The following is a 14,715-nucleotide window of genomic DNA, read 5'->3' on the forward strand; positions in this document are numbered from 1 at the left end:
ATGGTTTTGTGTCACAGTAATGTTCCATCCATGTCATCATTTATGTGATGCATGATGATCAACTTTAGCTCCTTAAGTGCAAAGAGGCCTTAAGCATTTAACTGCAGTACAGTATTGCATTTCTCCAGAAACAGTCTCGCTATCCATCACACAAGCTCCAAGGTAGAAATGATTTATTATCACTCTAGAATTTACACTACATGATCAAAAGTATGTGGACATTTGCTCGTCGAACATCTCATTACAAAATAATGGGCATTAATATCGAGTTGGGCCCCCCTTTGCTGCTATAACAGCCTGCTATAACAGCCTCCACTCTTTTGGGCACATAAATGTACACTACCGTTCAACAGTTTGGGGTCACTTAGAAATGTCCTTGTTTTTTAAAGAAAAGCACATTTAATGGGCATTAATATGGAGTTGGGCCCCCCTTTGCTGCTATGACAGCCTGCTATAACAGCCTCCACTCTTTTGGGCACATAAATGTACACTACCGTTCAACAGTTTGGGGTCACTTAGAAATGTCCTTGTTTTTTAAAGAAAAGCACATTTTTTGTCCATTAAAATAACATAAAATTGATCAGAAATACAGGGTAGACAGTGTTAATGTTGTAAATAACTATTGTAGCTGGAAACGGCTGATTTTTAATGGAATATCTACATAGGCTAACAGTGACCCATTATCAGCAACCATCACTGTTCCAATGGCACGTTGTGTTAGCTAATCCAAGTTTATAATTCTAAAAGGCTAATTGATCATCAGAAAACTGTTTTGCATTTATGTTAGCACTGCTGAAAACTGTTGTGCTGATTAAAGGAGCAATACTACTGGCCTTCTTTAGACTAGTTGAGTATCTGGAGTATCAGCATTTGTGGGTTCGATTACAGGCTCAAAATGGCCAGAAACAAATTACTTACTTCTGAAACTCGTCAGTCTATTCTTGTTTTGAGAAATGAAAGCTATTCCAGGCGAGAAATTTCCAAGAAACTGAAGATCTCGTTCAACGCTGTGTACTACTCCTTTCTCAGAACAGCTCAAACTGTCTCTAACCAGAATAGAACAAGGAGTGGGAGGCCCCAGTGCACAACTGAGCAAGAGGACAAGTAGATTAGAGAGTCTAGTTTGAGAAACAGACGCCTCACAAGTCCTCAACTGGCAGCTTCACTAAATAGTACCCGCAAAACACCAGTTTCAACGTCAACAGTGAAGGTGCGACTCCGGGATGCTGGCCTTCTAGGCAGAGTTGCAAAGAAAAAGCCAAATCTCAGACTGGCCAATAAAAAATAAAAGATGAAGATGGGCAAAATAACAGACACTGGACAAAGGAAGATTGGAAAAAAGTGTTATGGGCAGACAAATCTAGTTTTAGGTGTTCGTATCACAAAAGAAGAACATTCGTGAGACCCAGAAAAAATGAAAAGATGCTGGAGGAGTGCTTGACACCATTTGTCAAAAATGGTGGAGTCAATGTGATGGTCTGGGTGTGCTTTGGTGGTGGTAAAATGAGAGATTTGTACAGGGTAAAAGGGATCTTGAAGAAGGAAGGCTATAACTCAATTTTGCAACGCCATGCCATACCCTGTGGACGGTGCTTAATTGGAGCCAATTTCCTCCTACAACAGGACAATGACCCAAAGCACAGCTACAAACAATGCAAAGTAGTATTGTTTAGTATAGTAAATAGTCTGGGTAGCCATTTGATTAGATGTTCAGGAGACTTATTGCTTGGGGGCAAGCGCTCCGGTACCGCTTGACGTGCGGTAGCAGAGAGAACAGTCAATGGCTAGGGTGGCTGGAGTCTTTGACGATTTTTAGGGCCTTCATCTGACACCGCCTGGTATAGAGGTCCTGGATAGCAGGAAGCTTGGCCCCAGTGACGCACTGGGTCGTTCGCACTACTCGCTATAGTGCCTTGCGGTCGGAGGCCGAGCAGTTGCCATACCAGGCAGTGATGCAACCAGTCAGGATGTTCTCGATGGTGCAGCTATAGAACCTTTTGAGGATTTGAGGACCCATGCCAAATCTTTTTAGTCTCCTGAGTTGGAACAGGTTTTGCCGTGCCCTCTTCATGACTGTCTTGGTGTGCTTGGACCATGTTAGTTTGTTAGTGATGTGGACACCAAGGAACTGGAAGCTCTCAACCTGCTCCACTACAGCCCTGTCGATGAGAATGGGGGTGTGCTCAGTCCTCCTTTTCCCGTAGTCCACAATCATATCCTTTGTCTTGATCACGTTGAGGGAGAGGTTGTTGTCCTGACACCACATGACCAGGTCTCTGACCTCCTCCCTATAGGCTGTCTCGTCATTATAGGTGATCAGGACTACCACTGTTGTGTCATCGGCAAACTTAATAATGGCGTTGGAGTCGTGCCTGGCCGTGCAGTCATGAGTGAACAGGGAGTACAGGAGGGGACTGAGCACACACCACTGAGGGTCCCCTTGGTTGAGGATCAGCGTGGCAGATGTGTTGTTACCTACCCTTACCACCTGGGGGCGGCCCGTCAGGAAGTCCAGGATCCAGATGCAGAGGGAAATGTTGAGTCCCAGGGTACTTAGCTTATTGATGAGCTTTGAGGGCAGTATTGTGTTGAACGCTGAGCTGTAGTCAATGAATAGCATTCTCACATAGGTGTTCCTTTTGTCCAGGTGGGAACGGACAGTGTGGAGTGCAATAGAGATTGCATCATCTGTGGATCTGTTGGGGTGGTATGCAAATTGGAGTGGGTCTAGTGTTACTGGGATAATGGTGTGATGTGAGCCATGACCAGCCTTTCAAAGTACTTCATGGCTACAGACGTGAGTGCTACAGGTCAGTAGTAATTTAGGCAGGTTACCTTAGTGTTCTTGGGCACAGGCACTATGGTGGTCTGTTTAAAACATGTTGGTATTACAGACTCGGTCAGGGAGAGGTTGAAAATGTCAGTGAAGACACTTGCCAGTTGGTCAGTGCATTCTCGCATTATACGTCCTGGTAATCCATCTGGCCTAGTGGCCTTGTGAATGTTGACCTGTTTAAAGGTCTTACTCACATCGGTTGCAGAGAGCGTGATCACACAGTCTTCCGGAACAGCTGCTCACATGCATGTTTCAGTGTTATTTGCCTCGAAGCGAGCATAGAAGTAGTTTAACTCATCCGGTATGCTCGTGTCACTGGGCAGCTCTCGGCTGTGCTTCCCTTTGTAATCTGTAATGGTTTGCAATCCCCCAACATCCGACGAGTATCAGAGCCGGTGTAGTACGATTTGATCTTTGTACTGTATTGATGCTTTGCCTGTTTGATGGTTCGTCGGAGGGCATAGCGGGATTTCTTCTAAGCTTGCGGGTTAGAGTCCCGCTCCCTGAAAGCGGCAGCACTAGCCTTTAGCTCAGTGCGGATGTTGCCTGTAATCCATGGCTTCTGGTTGGGGTATGTACGTACAGTCACTGTGGGTACGACATCATCGATGCACTTATTGATGAAGCCAATGACTGATGTGGTGTACTCCTCAGTGCCATACTTACATGATTGGAGCATAACATATAAACTTCATGTCACAATATTGCTTATCTGACAGGGTCATAATTTGAAATTGATTGCAGGTGAACATAGACAGACTAATGGGTGTTTTAGAATGTCCAAGGCTGTAATAGCATGAATGACAATGAAAGGTGAAAGGGTAAATTATAAGAAAACTTGTCAGCTCAGTAAATTGCTTTTATTGCATGTGATGAAGCCAATGACTGATGTGGTGTACTCCTCAATGCCATCGGAGGAGTCCGGGAACTCCTCCGAGAAATCCTGGAATATTCCAGTCTGTGCTAGCAAAACAGTCCTGTAGCTTAGCAATTGTGTCACGGCATCTGTGTCACGTACTGCTGCTCATTCTGTTCACCAGTTCTGAAGGTCAACGTCACCGGCACTCTAGGGTGCACTGAACGGTGTCGTTACGCGCACCTGGTTCCAATTCCTCACTGATTGTGTTTGTATAAATGTGCCCTTTGTTTCCCCATTATTATAGAAAAATATTTACCTTTATTTAACTAGGCAAGTCAGTTAAGAACAAATTCTTATTTTCAATGATGGCCTATGAACAGTGGGTTAACTGCCTTGTTCAGGGGCAGAATGACAGATTTTTACCTTGTCAGCTCAGGGATTTGATCATGCAACCGTTTTGGTTGCTAGTCCAATGCTCTAACCGCTAGGCTACTTGCCGCCCCATTGGGCTGTCGATTATTGTTCCCATGTCCATTTGTCGTGTGAGTACCTATGCGTTGTCTCAGCCTGTGCTGCGTGTTTTTTGCATTGTCTATTACGGTCTCGTCCCGTGTCGTTCAACAAGGTTTACCCTCGCTTTTCTGTTTGAGCACATCCCAGTGTTTTGTAGACGTGTTTGTTTTGGGTGTATTAAAAACCCAGATGATGTATTCCTGCGCCTGTCTCCAAATCCTTTATACAGCGTGACAATCTGCTTCATCTGACCACTTTTTTTATTGACCGAGTCACTGCTGCTTCCTGCTTAAATTTTTGCTTGTAAGCAGGAATCAGGAGGATAGAATTATGGTCAGATTTGCCAAATGGAGTGCGAGGGAGAGCTTTGTATGCGTCTCTGTGTGTGGAGTAAAGGTGGTCCAGATTTGTTTTCCCTCTGGTTGAACATTTAACATGCTGATACAAATGTGGTAAAAACGGATTTAAGTTTCCCTGCATTAATGTCCCTGGCTACTAGGAGCGGCGCCTCTGGTTGAGCGTTTTCTTGTTTGCTAATGGCGGAATAGAGCTCATTCAATGCAATGTTAGTTCCAGTCTGTGGTGGTATGTAAACAGCTACGAAAAATACAGATGAAAACTTTAGGTAGATAGTGTGGTTTACAGCTTATCATGAGATACTCTACCTCAGGCGAGTAATAGCTTGAGACTTCCTTAGATATAGTGCACCAGCTGTTATTTACAAAAATACATAGTCCGCCGCACCTTGTCTTACCAGACGCCGCTGAGGTAACCTGCCGGTACAGCATATAACCAACCAGCTGTATGTTGATAGTGTCGTCGTTCAGGCACGACTCCGTGAAGCATACGATATTACAGTTTTGAATGTCCCATTGGTAGTTTAATCTTCCGCGTCGTTCATCAATTTCATTCTCCAAAGATTGCGTGTTTGCTAGCAGAGTGGAGGGAATTGGGGGTTTATTCGATCGCTTATGAATTCTCAGAAGGCAGCCCGACCCTCTGGCCCCTTTTTCTCCACCTCCTCTTCATGCAAACCACGGGGATCTGGGCCTGTTCCCGAGAAAGTAGTATATCATTCGCTTCGGGCTCGTCAAACTCATTAAAGGAAAAAAAAGGATTCTGCCAGTCCGTGGTGAGTAATTGCATTCCTGATATCTAGAAGTTATTTCCGGTCATAAGACATGGTATGTACATTATGTACAAAATAAGTAAAAAAATAAGTTCAAACATCCCAAATAAACGAATAAAAAAACACAATTGGTTGGGGACACGTAAAACGTCAGCCTTCTTCTCTGGCTCCATTGTTATATTGTTTCCACGTCATTTCAACAACAAAAAATCTATGTGATGATGAATCAACGTGGAAAACTCAATGGATTTTGGAAAAGTAATCAACATATAGGCATTTCTTCTTTGCCTAAATCCAATGACATGGTGACGTGTTTTGTAGATTTCATGTTGAATTAAGGTTAGTTGACAATTCAACCAAATGTATATCAAAAGTAGACGTTGATCTGACATCTGTGCCCAGTGGTTAACTGTAATGAGGCCTGTGTAATTGAGATCTGCCTCCTAAATGTTAGGAGGAGACACTCTGCCACATGCAATTTGGCTAATTTAATCTTTTTCCCAGTTGTTATTTTTGGTCTAATGTGCCCTCTTCAGGATATTGCATCAATGTTGTATCATATGCAGGTAGCTTGGCGGGACGGAGCGTTGGGCCAGAAACCGAAAGGTTGCTGGATCCAATCACTGAGCTGACAAGGTAAAAATCTGTTATTCTGCCCCCGAGCAAGGCAGTTAACCCACTGTTCCCCGGGTGCCGTGGATGTTGATTAAGGCAGCCTTCTGCACCTCTCTGATTCAGAGGGGTTGCGTTAAATGCGGAAGACACATTTCAGTTGAATGCATTCAGTTGTACAGTAGACTACGTATCCCCCTTCCCCTTATGAAAGCATCATTTTGCTTCTGATCAGTTTAGAGAATCTTTTGACCACTCATCATGATAATTAAAAAACAGAAGGTCATGCAGAAATGTCCAGATATGTGGGCCCCAGCCAAGTTCAAAGTCCATGTCCAGATATGTGGGCCCCAGCCAAGTTCAAAGTCCATGTCCAGATATGTGGGCCCCAGCCAAGTTCAAAGTCTATGTCCAGATATGTGGGCCCCAGCCAAATCAAATCAAATCAAATTTTATCAGTCACATACACATGGTTAGCAGATGTTAATGCGAGTGTAGCGAAATGCTTGTGCTTCTAGTTCCGACAATGCAGTAATAACAACAAGTAATCTAACCTAACAATTCCACAACTACTACCTTATACACGCAAGTGTAAAGGGATAAAGAATATGTACATAAAGATATATGAATGAGTGATGGTACAGAACGGCATAGGCAAGATGCAGTAGATGGTATAGAGTACGGTATATACATATGAGATGAGTACTGTAGGGTATGTAAACATAAAGTGGCATAGTTTAAAGTGGCTAGTGGTACATGTATTACATAAAGATGGCAAGATGCAGTAGATGATATAGAGTACAGTATATACATATACATATGAGATGGGTAATGTAGGGTATGTAAACATTATATTAGGTGGCATTGTTTAAAGTGGCTAGTCGTACATTTTTACATAATTTCCATCAATTCCCATTTTTAAAGTGGCTGGAGTTGAGTCAGTATGTTGGCAGCGGCCGCTAAATGTTAGTGGTGGCTGTTTAACAGTCTGATGGCCTTGAGATAGAAGCTGTTTTTCAGTCTCTCGGTCCCTGCTTTGATGCACCTGTACTGACCTCGCCTTCTGGATGATAGCGGGGTGAACAGGCTTGGGTGGTTGTTGTCCTTGATGATCTTTATGGCCTTCCTGTGACATCGGGTGGTGTAGGTGTCCTGGAGGGCAGGTAGTTTGCCCCCGGAGATGCGTTCTGCAGACCTCACTACCCTCTGGAGAGCCTTACGGTTGTGGGCGGAGCAGTTGCCGTACCAGGCGGTGATACAGCCCGACAGGATGCTCTCGATTGTGCATCTGTAGAAGTTTGTGAGTGCTTTTGATGACAAGCCGAATTTCTTCAGCCTCCTGAGGTTGAAGAGGCGCTGCTGCGCCTTCTTCACAACGCTGTCTGTGTGGGTGGACCAATTCAGTTTGTCCGTGATGTGTACACCGAGGAACTTAAAACTTTCCACCTTCTCCACTACTGACCCGTCGATGTGGATAGGGGGGTGCTCCCTCTGCTGTTTCCTGAAGTCCACAATCATCTCCTTTGTTTTGTTGACGTTGAGTGTGAGGTTATTTTCCTGACACCACACTCCGAGGGCCCTCACCTCCTCCCTGTAGGCCGTCTCGTCGTTGTTGGTAATCAAGCCTACCACTGTAGTGTCGTCCGCAAACTTGATGATTGAGTTGGAGGCGTGCATGGCCACGCAGTCGTGGGTGAACAGGGAGTACAGGAGAGGGCTCAGAACGCACCCTTGTGGGGCCCCAGTGTTGAAGATCAGCGGGGTGGAGATGTTGTTACCTACCCTCACCACCTGGGGGCGGCCCGTCAGGAAGTCCAGGACCCAGTTGCACAGGGCGGGGTTGAGACCCAGGGTCTCGAGCTTGATGACGAGTTTGGAGGGTACTATGGTGTTAAATGCTGAGCTGTAGTCGATGAACAGCATTCTCACATAGGTATTCCTCTTGTCCAGATGGGTTAGGGTAGTGTGCAGTGTGGTTGCGATTGCGTCGTCTGTGGACCTATTGGGTCGGTAAGCAAATTGGAGTGGGTCTAGGGTGTCCGGTAGGGTGGAGGTGATATGGTCCTTGACTAGTCTCTCAAAGCACTTCATGATGACGGAAGTGAGTGCTACGGGGCGATAGTCGTTTAGCTCAGCCAAGTTCAAAGTCCATGTCCAGATATGTGGGCCCCAGCCAAGTTCAAAGTCCATGTCCAGATATGTGGGCCCCAGCCAAGTTCAAAGTCCATGTCCAGATATGTGGGCCCCAGGCAAGTTCAAAGTCCATGTCCAGATATGTGGGCCCCAGCCAAGTTCAAAGTCCATGTGAAATCTAAGCAAACAGCATGAGCACTATTTTTCACAGACCTAAAAGCAGTCAGAACCTCACCAACGAGAGACATGCAGGAGGGGAACTTATTGGATTGCAAATAGAAGAAGTACATTTCACAATATAATGAGGTCATTTCGAGTGAGCATTGAGAGGGCAACTATACATTGGATCCAGAATTGAGTAGAATTGAGATCCAACTCCTTCAGGATGTTTATGGTTCAATTTCAGATTGCGCTGGAGCTTTAGATATGAAGCTGGTGTGGATTGTTCAGCATTATTTCAACCAAGTGTTCAACCATACTGACTTGTTGATATTGATTGTTTTATAAAAGTCATTTTAATGGACTGCCTGGTGGTTGAGTTTCCTCTTCTCTCTTTCTCTCTGGATACTAACATGATTGGAGCATAACATATAAACGTCATGTCACAATATTGCTTCTCTGACAGGGTCATAATTTGAAATTGATTGCAAGTGAACATAGACAGACTAATGGGTGTTTTAGAATGCCCACGGCTGTAATTGCATGACTGACAATAAAGGTGAAAGAGTAAATTATAAGAAAACTTGTCAGCTCAGTAAATAGCTTTTATTGCAAGTGAAGGACAGTTCACAGGAGGACAGTTAAGTAAGATCAATGAAAGAGAAAATCTCTTTTAACTGGTGCTTCATGCTCTCTCTTTTTCTGAAACGATTTTCTGAATGGATAAAAGGACATATTGCATCTATTATTACAGAGTTAAGAGTCTTTTTGAAAGCAGGACAAAATGCCACTCTGGCACTTCACAGTACCATTTGTGAGAAACAAGGAACAATATGTTTTTGAACAAGCCCAAGTAACACAATGACAACACTTGGACCTATTGAAGTGATTATTGACACTGCTGAATGCTTGATGAGTGACATTAGATTTGGTTTGATGAGTAATCTAACGTTAGATTCCAGTTGTATGTGTGTCTAAGTGATACAGGTACAGTTGTCAGTGACTCAAGAGATTCTCCCTTGGGCTGTTTAAGCCACATTCACCTATTAAAAACAATACAAAGCAAGTAGTGGGGAACCTATAAGTAGAGCCTGACATTGTATTTTTATTTTCAGACAAACTGCATCTCTGCATGTTATCATCTCCTCTGTTAGCCAGGTCCTGGCTGCATGAAGCGTTGACTGTGTACATTTTTCATAAAGCTTATGCTGTGATTGGCGCAAAATAGTGTGTGGTAACAAAATGATCCCTCAAGTCCCCAAAGCCTGAAGGCTCGTCCATCAAGTAGTGTTCACGGAAGCCCAATCTGTGTGTGCAGTGCTGTGCCAAGCATAGCAGGGGCATTTCACATTACTGTTACCTTGGCCTTAAGATTTACACCTGAGAGATAACTGTGACCCCCAACACGGCCAGAACCTCTTGATGATTACAGTTTATGATGCACAGAGGCCATTTAAGCCCTTTTGTGCTCCCGAGTGGCACAGCAGTCTAAAGCACTGCATCTCAGTGCAAGAGGCGTCACTGTAGTCCCTGGTTCAAATCCAGGCTGCATCACATCGGGCCGTGATTGGGAGTCCCGTAGGGCGGCACACAATTGGCTCCGGCATCGTCCAGGTTTGGCCGAGGTATGCCGTCATTGTAAATAAGAATTTGTTCTTCACTGACTTGCCTAGAAGTTAAATGAATAAAACGTTTTTATAAAGTATAGTAACTTATAGCCCATAGGTGAGCCTGACTCATCAATAGGTATTGGAAGCTGTAGAAGAATAGAAGAAGAATGAATGAGTATCTGATTTATCTGCTGTGCTTTACTGACCTGGACGAGGATGATGCTGATTAACTTCAATTAGAATGTATCAAGCGCAGCACTCGCTGCATCTATATTGCATTCCTCTAGTGGAATGTAATGTTTTGGACTGAGTGAGGGTTGATTTTCCCAGTGGGATTCATTAAATGCTAACTTTCTGTTTTGGGTTGTTTTCCCATGGTGCATATTTATTTTTGCTGCCATTGCAAAAACTCAGCTGATCAGTATGTTGTCTGGCACAGTGAGTGTTGCAGTAAAAATTCAGTGAGTTGATGAGCCGAGATGAAAGTTGTGTTTACTGACCATCAAAAAGCAGGATGGAATAGTGCTGTACTCTATGCAATCTTGTTTTAGGATGGAATTATAATTTGAAAGGTTTTAATTCCTTTCAAATTACTCACTGTAACCCCCAATGATTACAGTGTACAGTAGCAGGGAAGCCAAGTCAAGGGCGTGAGCAACCTTTCTAAAGACATTTTTGCCCTATTTTTCCTCATGAGTTTCTTCCCCATCCTATACTAGTTGTCGCTGCTTAGGGTACATTTATAAAGGAAGTTAAGGCTGAATTATTCATTTGATGCTATGAATAGACAAGAACACTGCCATTGAAAAAGACAGCAGCAAACTATCTTAACTTCCTAAGTGGTCTTCTCGCTATCTCTCTCTGTCTCACCCTCTCTCACTGTCTCATTCTGTCCCTTGCTCCCTTAGAATCTCTCTCTGTTTCTCTCTTTATAAGTTTCCCCTTTCCTTTGATATTAAACAAAGAGACTGAATATAGGTTTCAAACCTCTCTGATATTACTGTGGAGATTGATTCGGGTCGCATACTGTCTGTTGGAGGAAAGAAGGGCTGGCTGTGTAAAGTAGCATTGATTAGATGTGACTGACCAGTGATTGCTTTAATCAGGCCTCTGATCCAGCTGTAGGTTATGCCCAGTTCAATCTGTCCCCTCACTGTACCACAGCTGTAGGTTAGGCCCAGTTCAATCTGTCCCCTCACTGTACCACAGCTGTAGGTTATGCCCAGTTCAATCTGTCCCCTCTCTGTACCACAGCTGTAGGTTATGCCCAGTTCAATCTGTCCCCTCTCTGTACCACAGCTGTAGTTTATGCCCAGTTCAATCTGTCCCCTCACTGTACCACAGCTGTAGGTTATGCCCAGTTCAATCTGTCCCCTCACTGTACCACAGCTGTAGGTTATGCCCAGTTCAATCTGTCCCCTCTCTGTACCACAGCTGTAGGTTATGCCCAGTTCAATCTGTCCCCTCACTGTACCACAGCTGTAGGTTATGCCCAGTTCAATCTGTCCCCTCTCTGTACCACAGCTGTAGGTTATGCCCAGTTCAATCTGTCCCCTCACTGTACCACAGCTGTAGGTTATGCCCAGTTCAATCTGTCCCCTCTCTGTACCACAGCTGTAGGTTATGCCCAGTTCAATCTGTCCCCTCACTCTACTACATTCTTTATTTGTTGTCCATTGGCTCCTCAGTACTCCAATATTATGACTGTCCTCCTTACCTCGCTCCTTAAACAACCCGTCAGGCCAAGACCGATAAAGAGGGATGGTAGTGTTCTCTCACAGCTTTGTATATACAATGTATCTGGACGTAGCAGGGTTTATCATTTGGGGAGGGTGTTTACTTTACATTCCCCAACTGCTGTTTGTCTGGGCTTTTTATAGTACAGAGGACAACCTTGGTGTCACGCTGTCACTCTTCCTGACTGTCTGGCCGTTATAAATATCAGGTTCCGTCTGAGGGATGAGCAATGAGTCTGAAAGCTATTAGGTGTAAAGAACATGGAGGGTAAGGTCACCTTCATAATGCTGGCCTCAGCAGACACACCAGTAATGATCTGCCTAGCTCGGAGATATGGTGATAAAACATATGCATTCTTAATTTGACTTGATTTACCCTATGCTGTTGATTTTGAGCAGCTGTTGTAGTGAATTGGGTGAAGCTTGATACATCTATGTTGTGCTTTCAGTATTTCAAAAACGGGAGGTGCAAATTATGCAGTCCTAGTTATGACCTTAGACATTTTTCATGATCACCTAGCAGATCCTGTGTCAGCAGGAAGTGATGTCTCCGAGCAGTCCAAATGAGAATCATATTTCTCAAGGGGACAAAGATCAAGAATGCTCATGATGCCATGAATCTAAAACAGCTTGTTTTACATAGTCATTTCCATCATTTAGAGTGGTTATTGGACAGCCCTGATAGAATAGGGCAGTTGGGTATTGGAGATGGGAATCTGAAACGTGTGGAATATGACTGGTAAGTTTGAAATGGAAACCACTTGAATGTAACATTTCCTTCCATGAGCCATTATGGTGGCCCTTGCGGACCCTTGGAAATGGTGTCGATTAGAGTACATTGTGGACATTACATAAAAAACACAATGACTGAAGTATTTATAGTTTTATCTCTCCTGGGATTCATTGGGTATTGCATATAGTCCCTCACCGGAAATGAAAAGAGAAAGACGGAGAAAAAACTCAGAGAAGTAATGTCCGATGTTTGCTCGGTGTTCACTCACTAGTCTCAGCACTGGATTGTTTACTTGACAGATCGATACAGATTGGTGGTTTTTATTGACAGGACCTTTCGGATGAACCCGTTCCTCATCCACAACGGACTTGAGAGGAAACACAGGTTCCTCCCAGTTAGTTCTGGGACAGGTGCAATGGACGTGCATCAGATTCTCTCTGAAATGTAAAGGTTGATTTGACATAACGTGAAGGAACTTTAAAACTCAGAACTTCAAAACTCAGAAAGCTCTGCAAGCTCTTAAGTCTGAAAAGTCAGACATCTCTTGTCTAATTTTAACTCCAGAGAAGAGAGGACAAAAACAAGCATCTCACCTGCTTTTATTACTATAATGCTCAAAATTGAAGAGAGATTGTTGTGACAAGTTGACGACCTTGAGGTTTTTCATAAATGTTCCTTTTCTAAACTCAGCGAGCTGATGATTGTGATATGCATTGTGGAACTTGCTACCACACCATTGTCACCATTGGCCTGGTCATATTTCTAGCTAAACAACTCTCAGCTAATTAACATTTACCTCATTCAGAGTGGCAGTCCCAACAAATCATTGAAATATATCACATAAACTATGCAAACAGGGGAGGGGACATTTATGTACGTTTCTGACAGATCCCGGATGTGGGTTTAAAATCAATTCTAAGTACATAAAACACCTAAGGTCAAGTGAATAGCCATGTCTCTTCTTCGATCAGCTGAGTGTTTCAATGGCCACTGTAAAGGGGTTACTGATTAACTAAATATCTTGAGCTCTGTTTAGAATGATGTAATCGCGCTAGCACTGTCGCCGCTGTGCACACATCAAGGAAAACATATGCTGGCTGCTCATTGATATATGTCAGTTCCATGGTAATACAGATTGTATTTGTCAAGTGTGTTTCCCGGACTCGTTGGTGATGCTGGATTAAATGTGACTTCTACCTCTGTCCGCCCGGATGTTTAGCTTTAGCACTTTGATGTCAGTTGGGTAAGAAACAGAAGGTACAAGGGCAGTATTCATGAAGGTGAATGGGGACATTATTTGAAAGCACTGATGTCATTTAACCTAGTTATGATAATGTGCTACATAGAAATTCCAGTATTTTCTAATAATTTAAATGCCCTCAGGTAAAAAGGCATCATTGTTATTTTTTTTTTACTGCAATAATTGCTGAATTGTAGAAAATGTAGGACCTGATTACTAAAGCAATCTCATGAAAAAGACTAAAGCAATCTCAATTAAACAAATACCTAGAAGGAACATTGAAGTGAGCTGCGTACTCAAGAGTTCAGGAAGAAAGGAAGGACGTTTTCCTGTGTATTTGGTTTCTCTGAGAGACTGCTCGCCCTTGCTTTGTGCTCCTTGATTCAGATTGGTTACTAGCATTTCTTGGTGGTATTGATTCTCTCTGCAAAAAGGGTTTGCCCACCCCAGCAGTTTGGTCCAAAGCAGGGGAAACTAATTGACTTGTTTTGACTCAGATGTTTTCATGTGCCTTTAGGATAGACCTGAGGAGAGAAGTATAACTTATTATCAGTGACTAGAAAGGACTTAAAGAAACAGTGTGTGTGGGTAGTGATGAATTAGAGGAATTATGATAGATAAAGAAAATCCAAAACATATGAAGTGTGCAATTTAAAAATAAAAAAATGTGTCTACAAAATGATCACAATTAAATCTTATGTTTATTGATTGATGTTATTCAAGCAGCATAGTAGTGTTATTTTCCTAGGTAACCTCATTTTCTCTGAAGATATTCCAAATATCTGGAAGCAATCTGCTGCCTGGGTCATCTGATCAAAGGTTGGAGGCTGGAGGTTGAATCTATTTGCCACAACACCAATTGAACTCTTATCTTGACGATTGTTGTGTTGAAACACTTCTGTCTTTGATTTGGTATGACGATTTTCATAAAAAGCTAAAGTCTAATTATAGGGACTCTGTTGAGTAATTGTCGGCCTCATTACCAAAATGTTATTGTTTGTTGCTTATTTTAAGTTGCTGTGTTTATACCAATTACGACCTCCATGCAAGACTTGATATGCCATCATCATGCTTCATGTCCTCCTGTTTTGTGAGAAATTATTTGTCACACTTGATTCACTAAAATCTTGGAGCTTTCCACGCCCCTGTTGACAT

At 43.2% G+C, this 14,715-nt stretch overlaps 1 protein-coding gene across 2 annotated transcripts in view; it reads left to right on the forward strand.

The window, feature by feature from the left end:
• The window catches only part of LOC129836414 (muscarinic acetylcholine receptor M3-like), a 126,863-nt gene that overhangs the window by 91,074 nt on the left and 21,074 nt on the right, over positions 1-14,715 (forward strand). The window contains exon 1 of one of the 2 annotated variants that reach the window (XM_055902534.1): positions 13,403-13,563. The exons of the other annotated variant lie outside the window; for it this stretch is intronic. Within the exon in view, the coding sequence (XP_055758509.1) occupies positions 13,532-13,563 (32 nt within the window). The 5' untranslated portion in view covers positions 13,403-13,531. Of the gene's footprint in view, positions 1-13,402; positions 13,564-14,715 lie in introns of those variants that run through there. 2 annotated transcript variants of the gene reach the window in all.

The sequence above is a fragment of the Salvelinus fontinalis genome, chromosome 37 (genome assembly GCF_029448725.1).
Source record: "Salvelinus fontinalis isolate EN_2023a chromosome 37, ASM2944872v1, whole genome shotgun sequence".
NCBI classification, from domain to species: Eukaryota; Metazoa; Chordata; class Actinopteri; order Salmoniformes; family Salmonidae; genus Salvelinus; species Salvelinus fontinalis.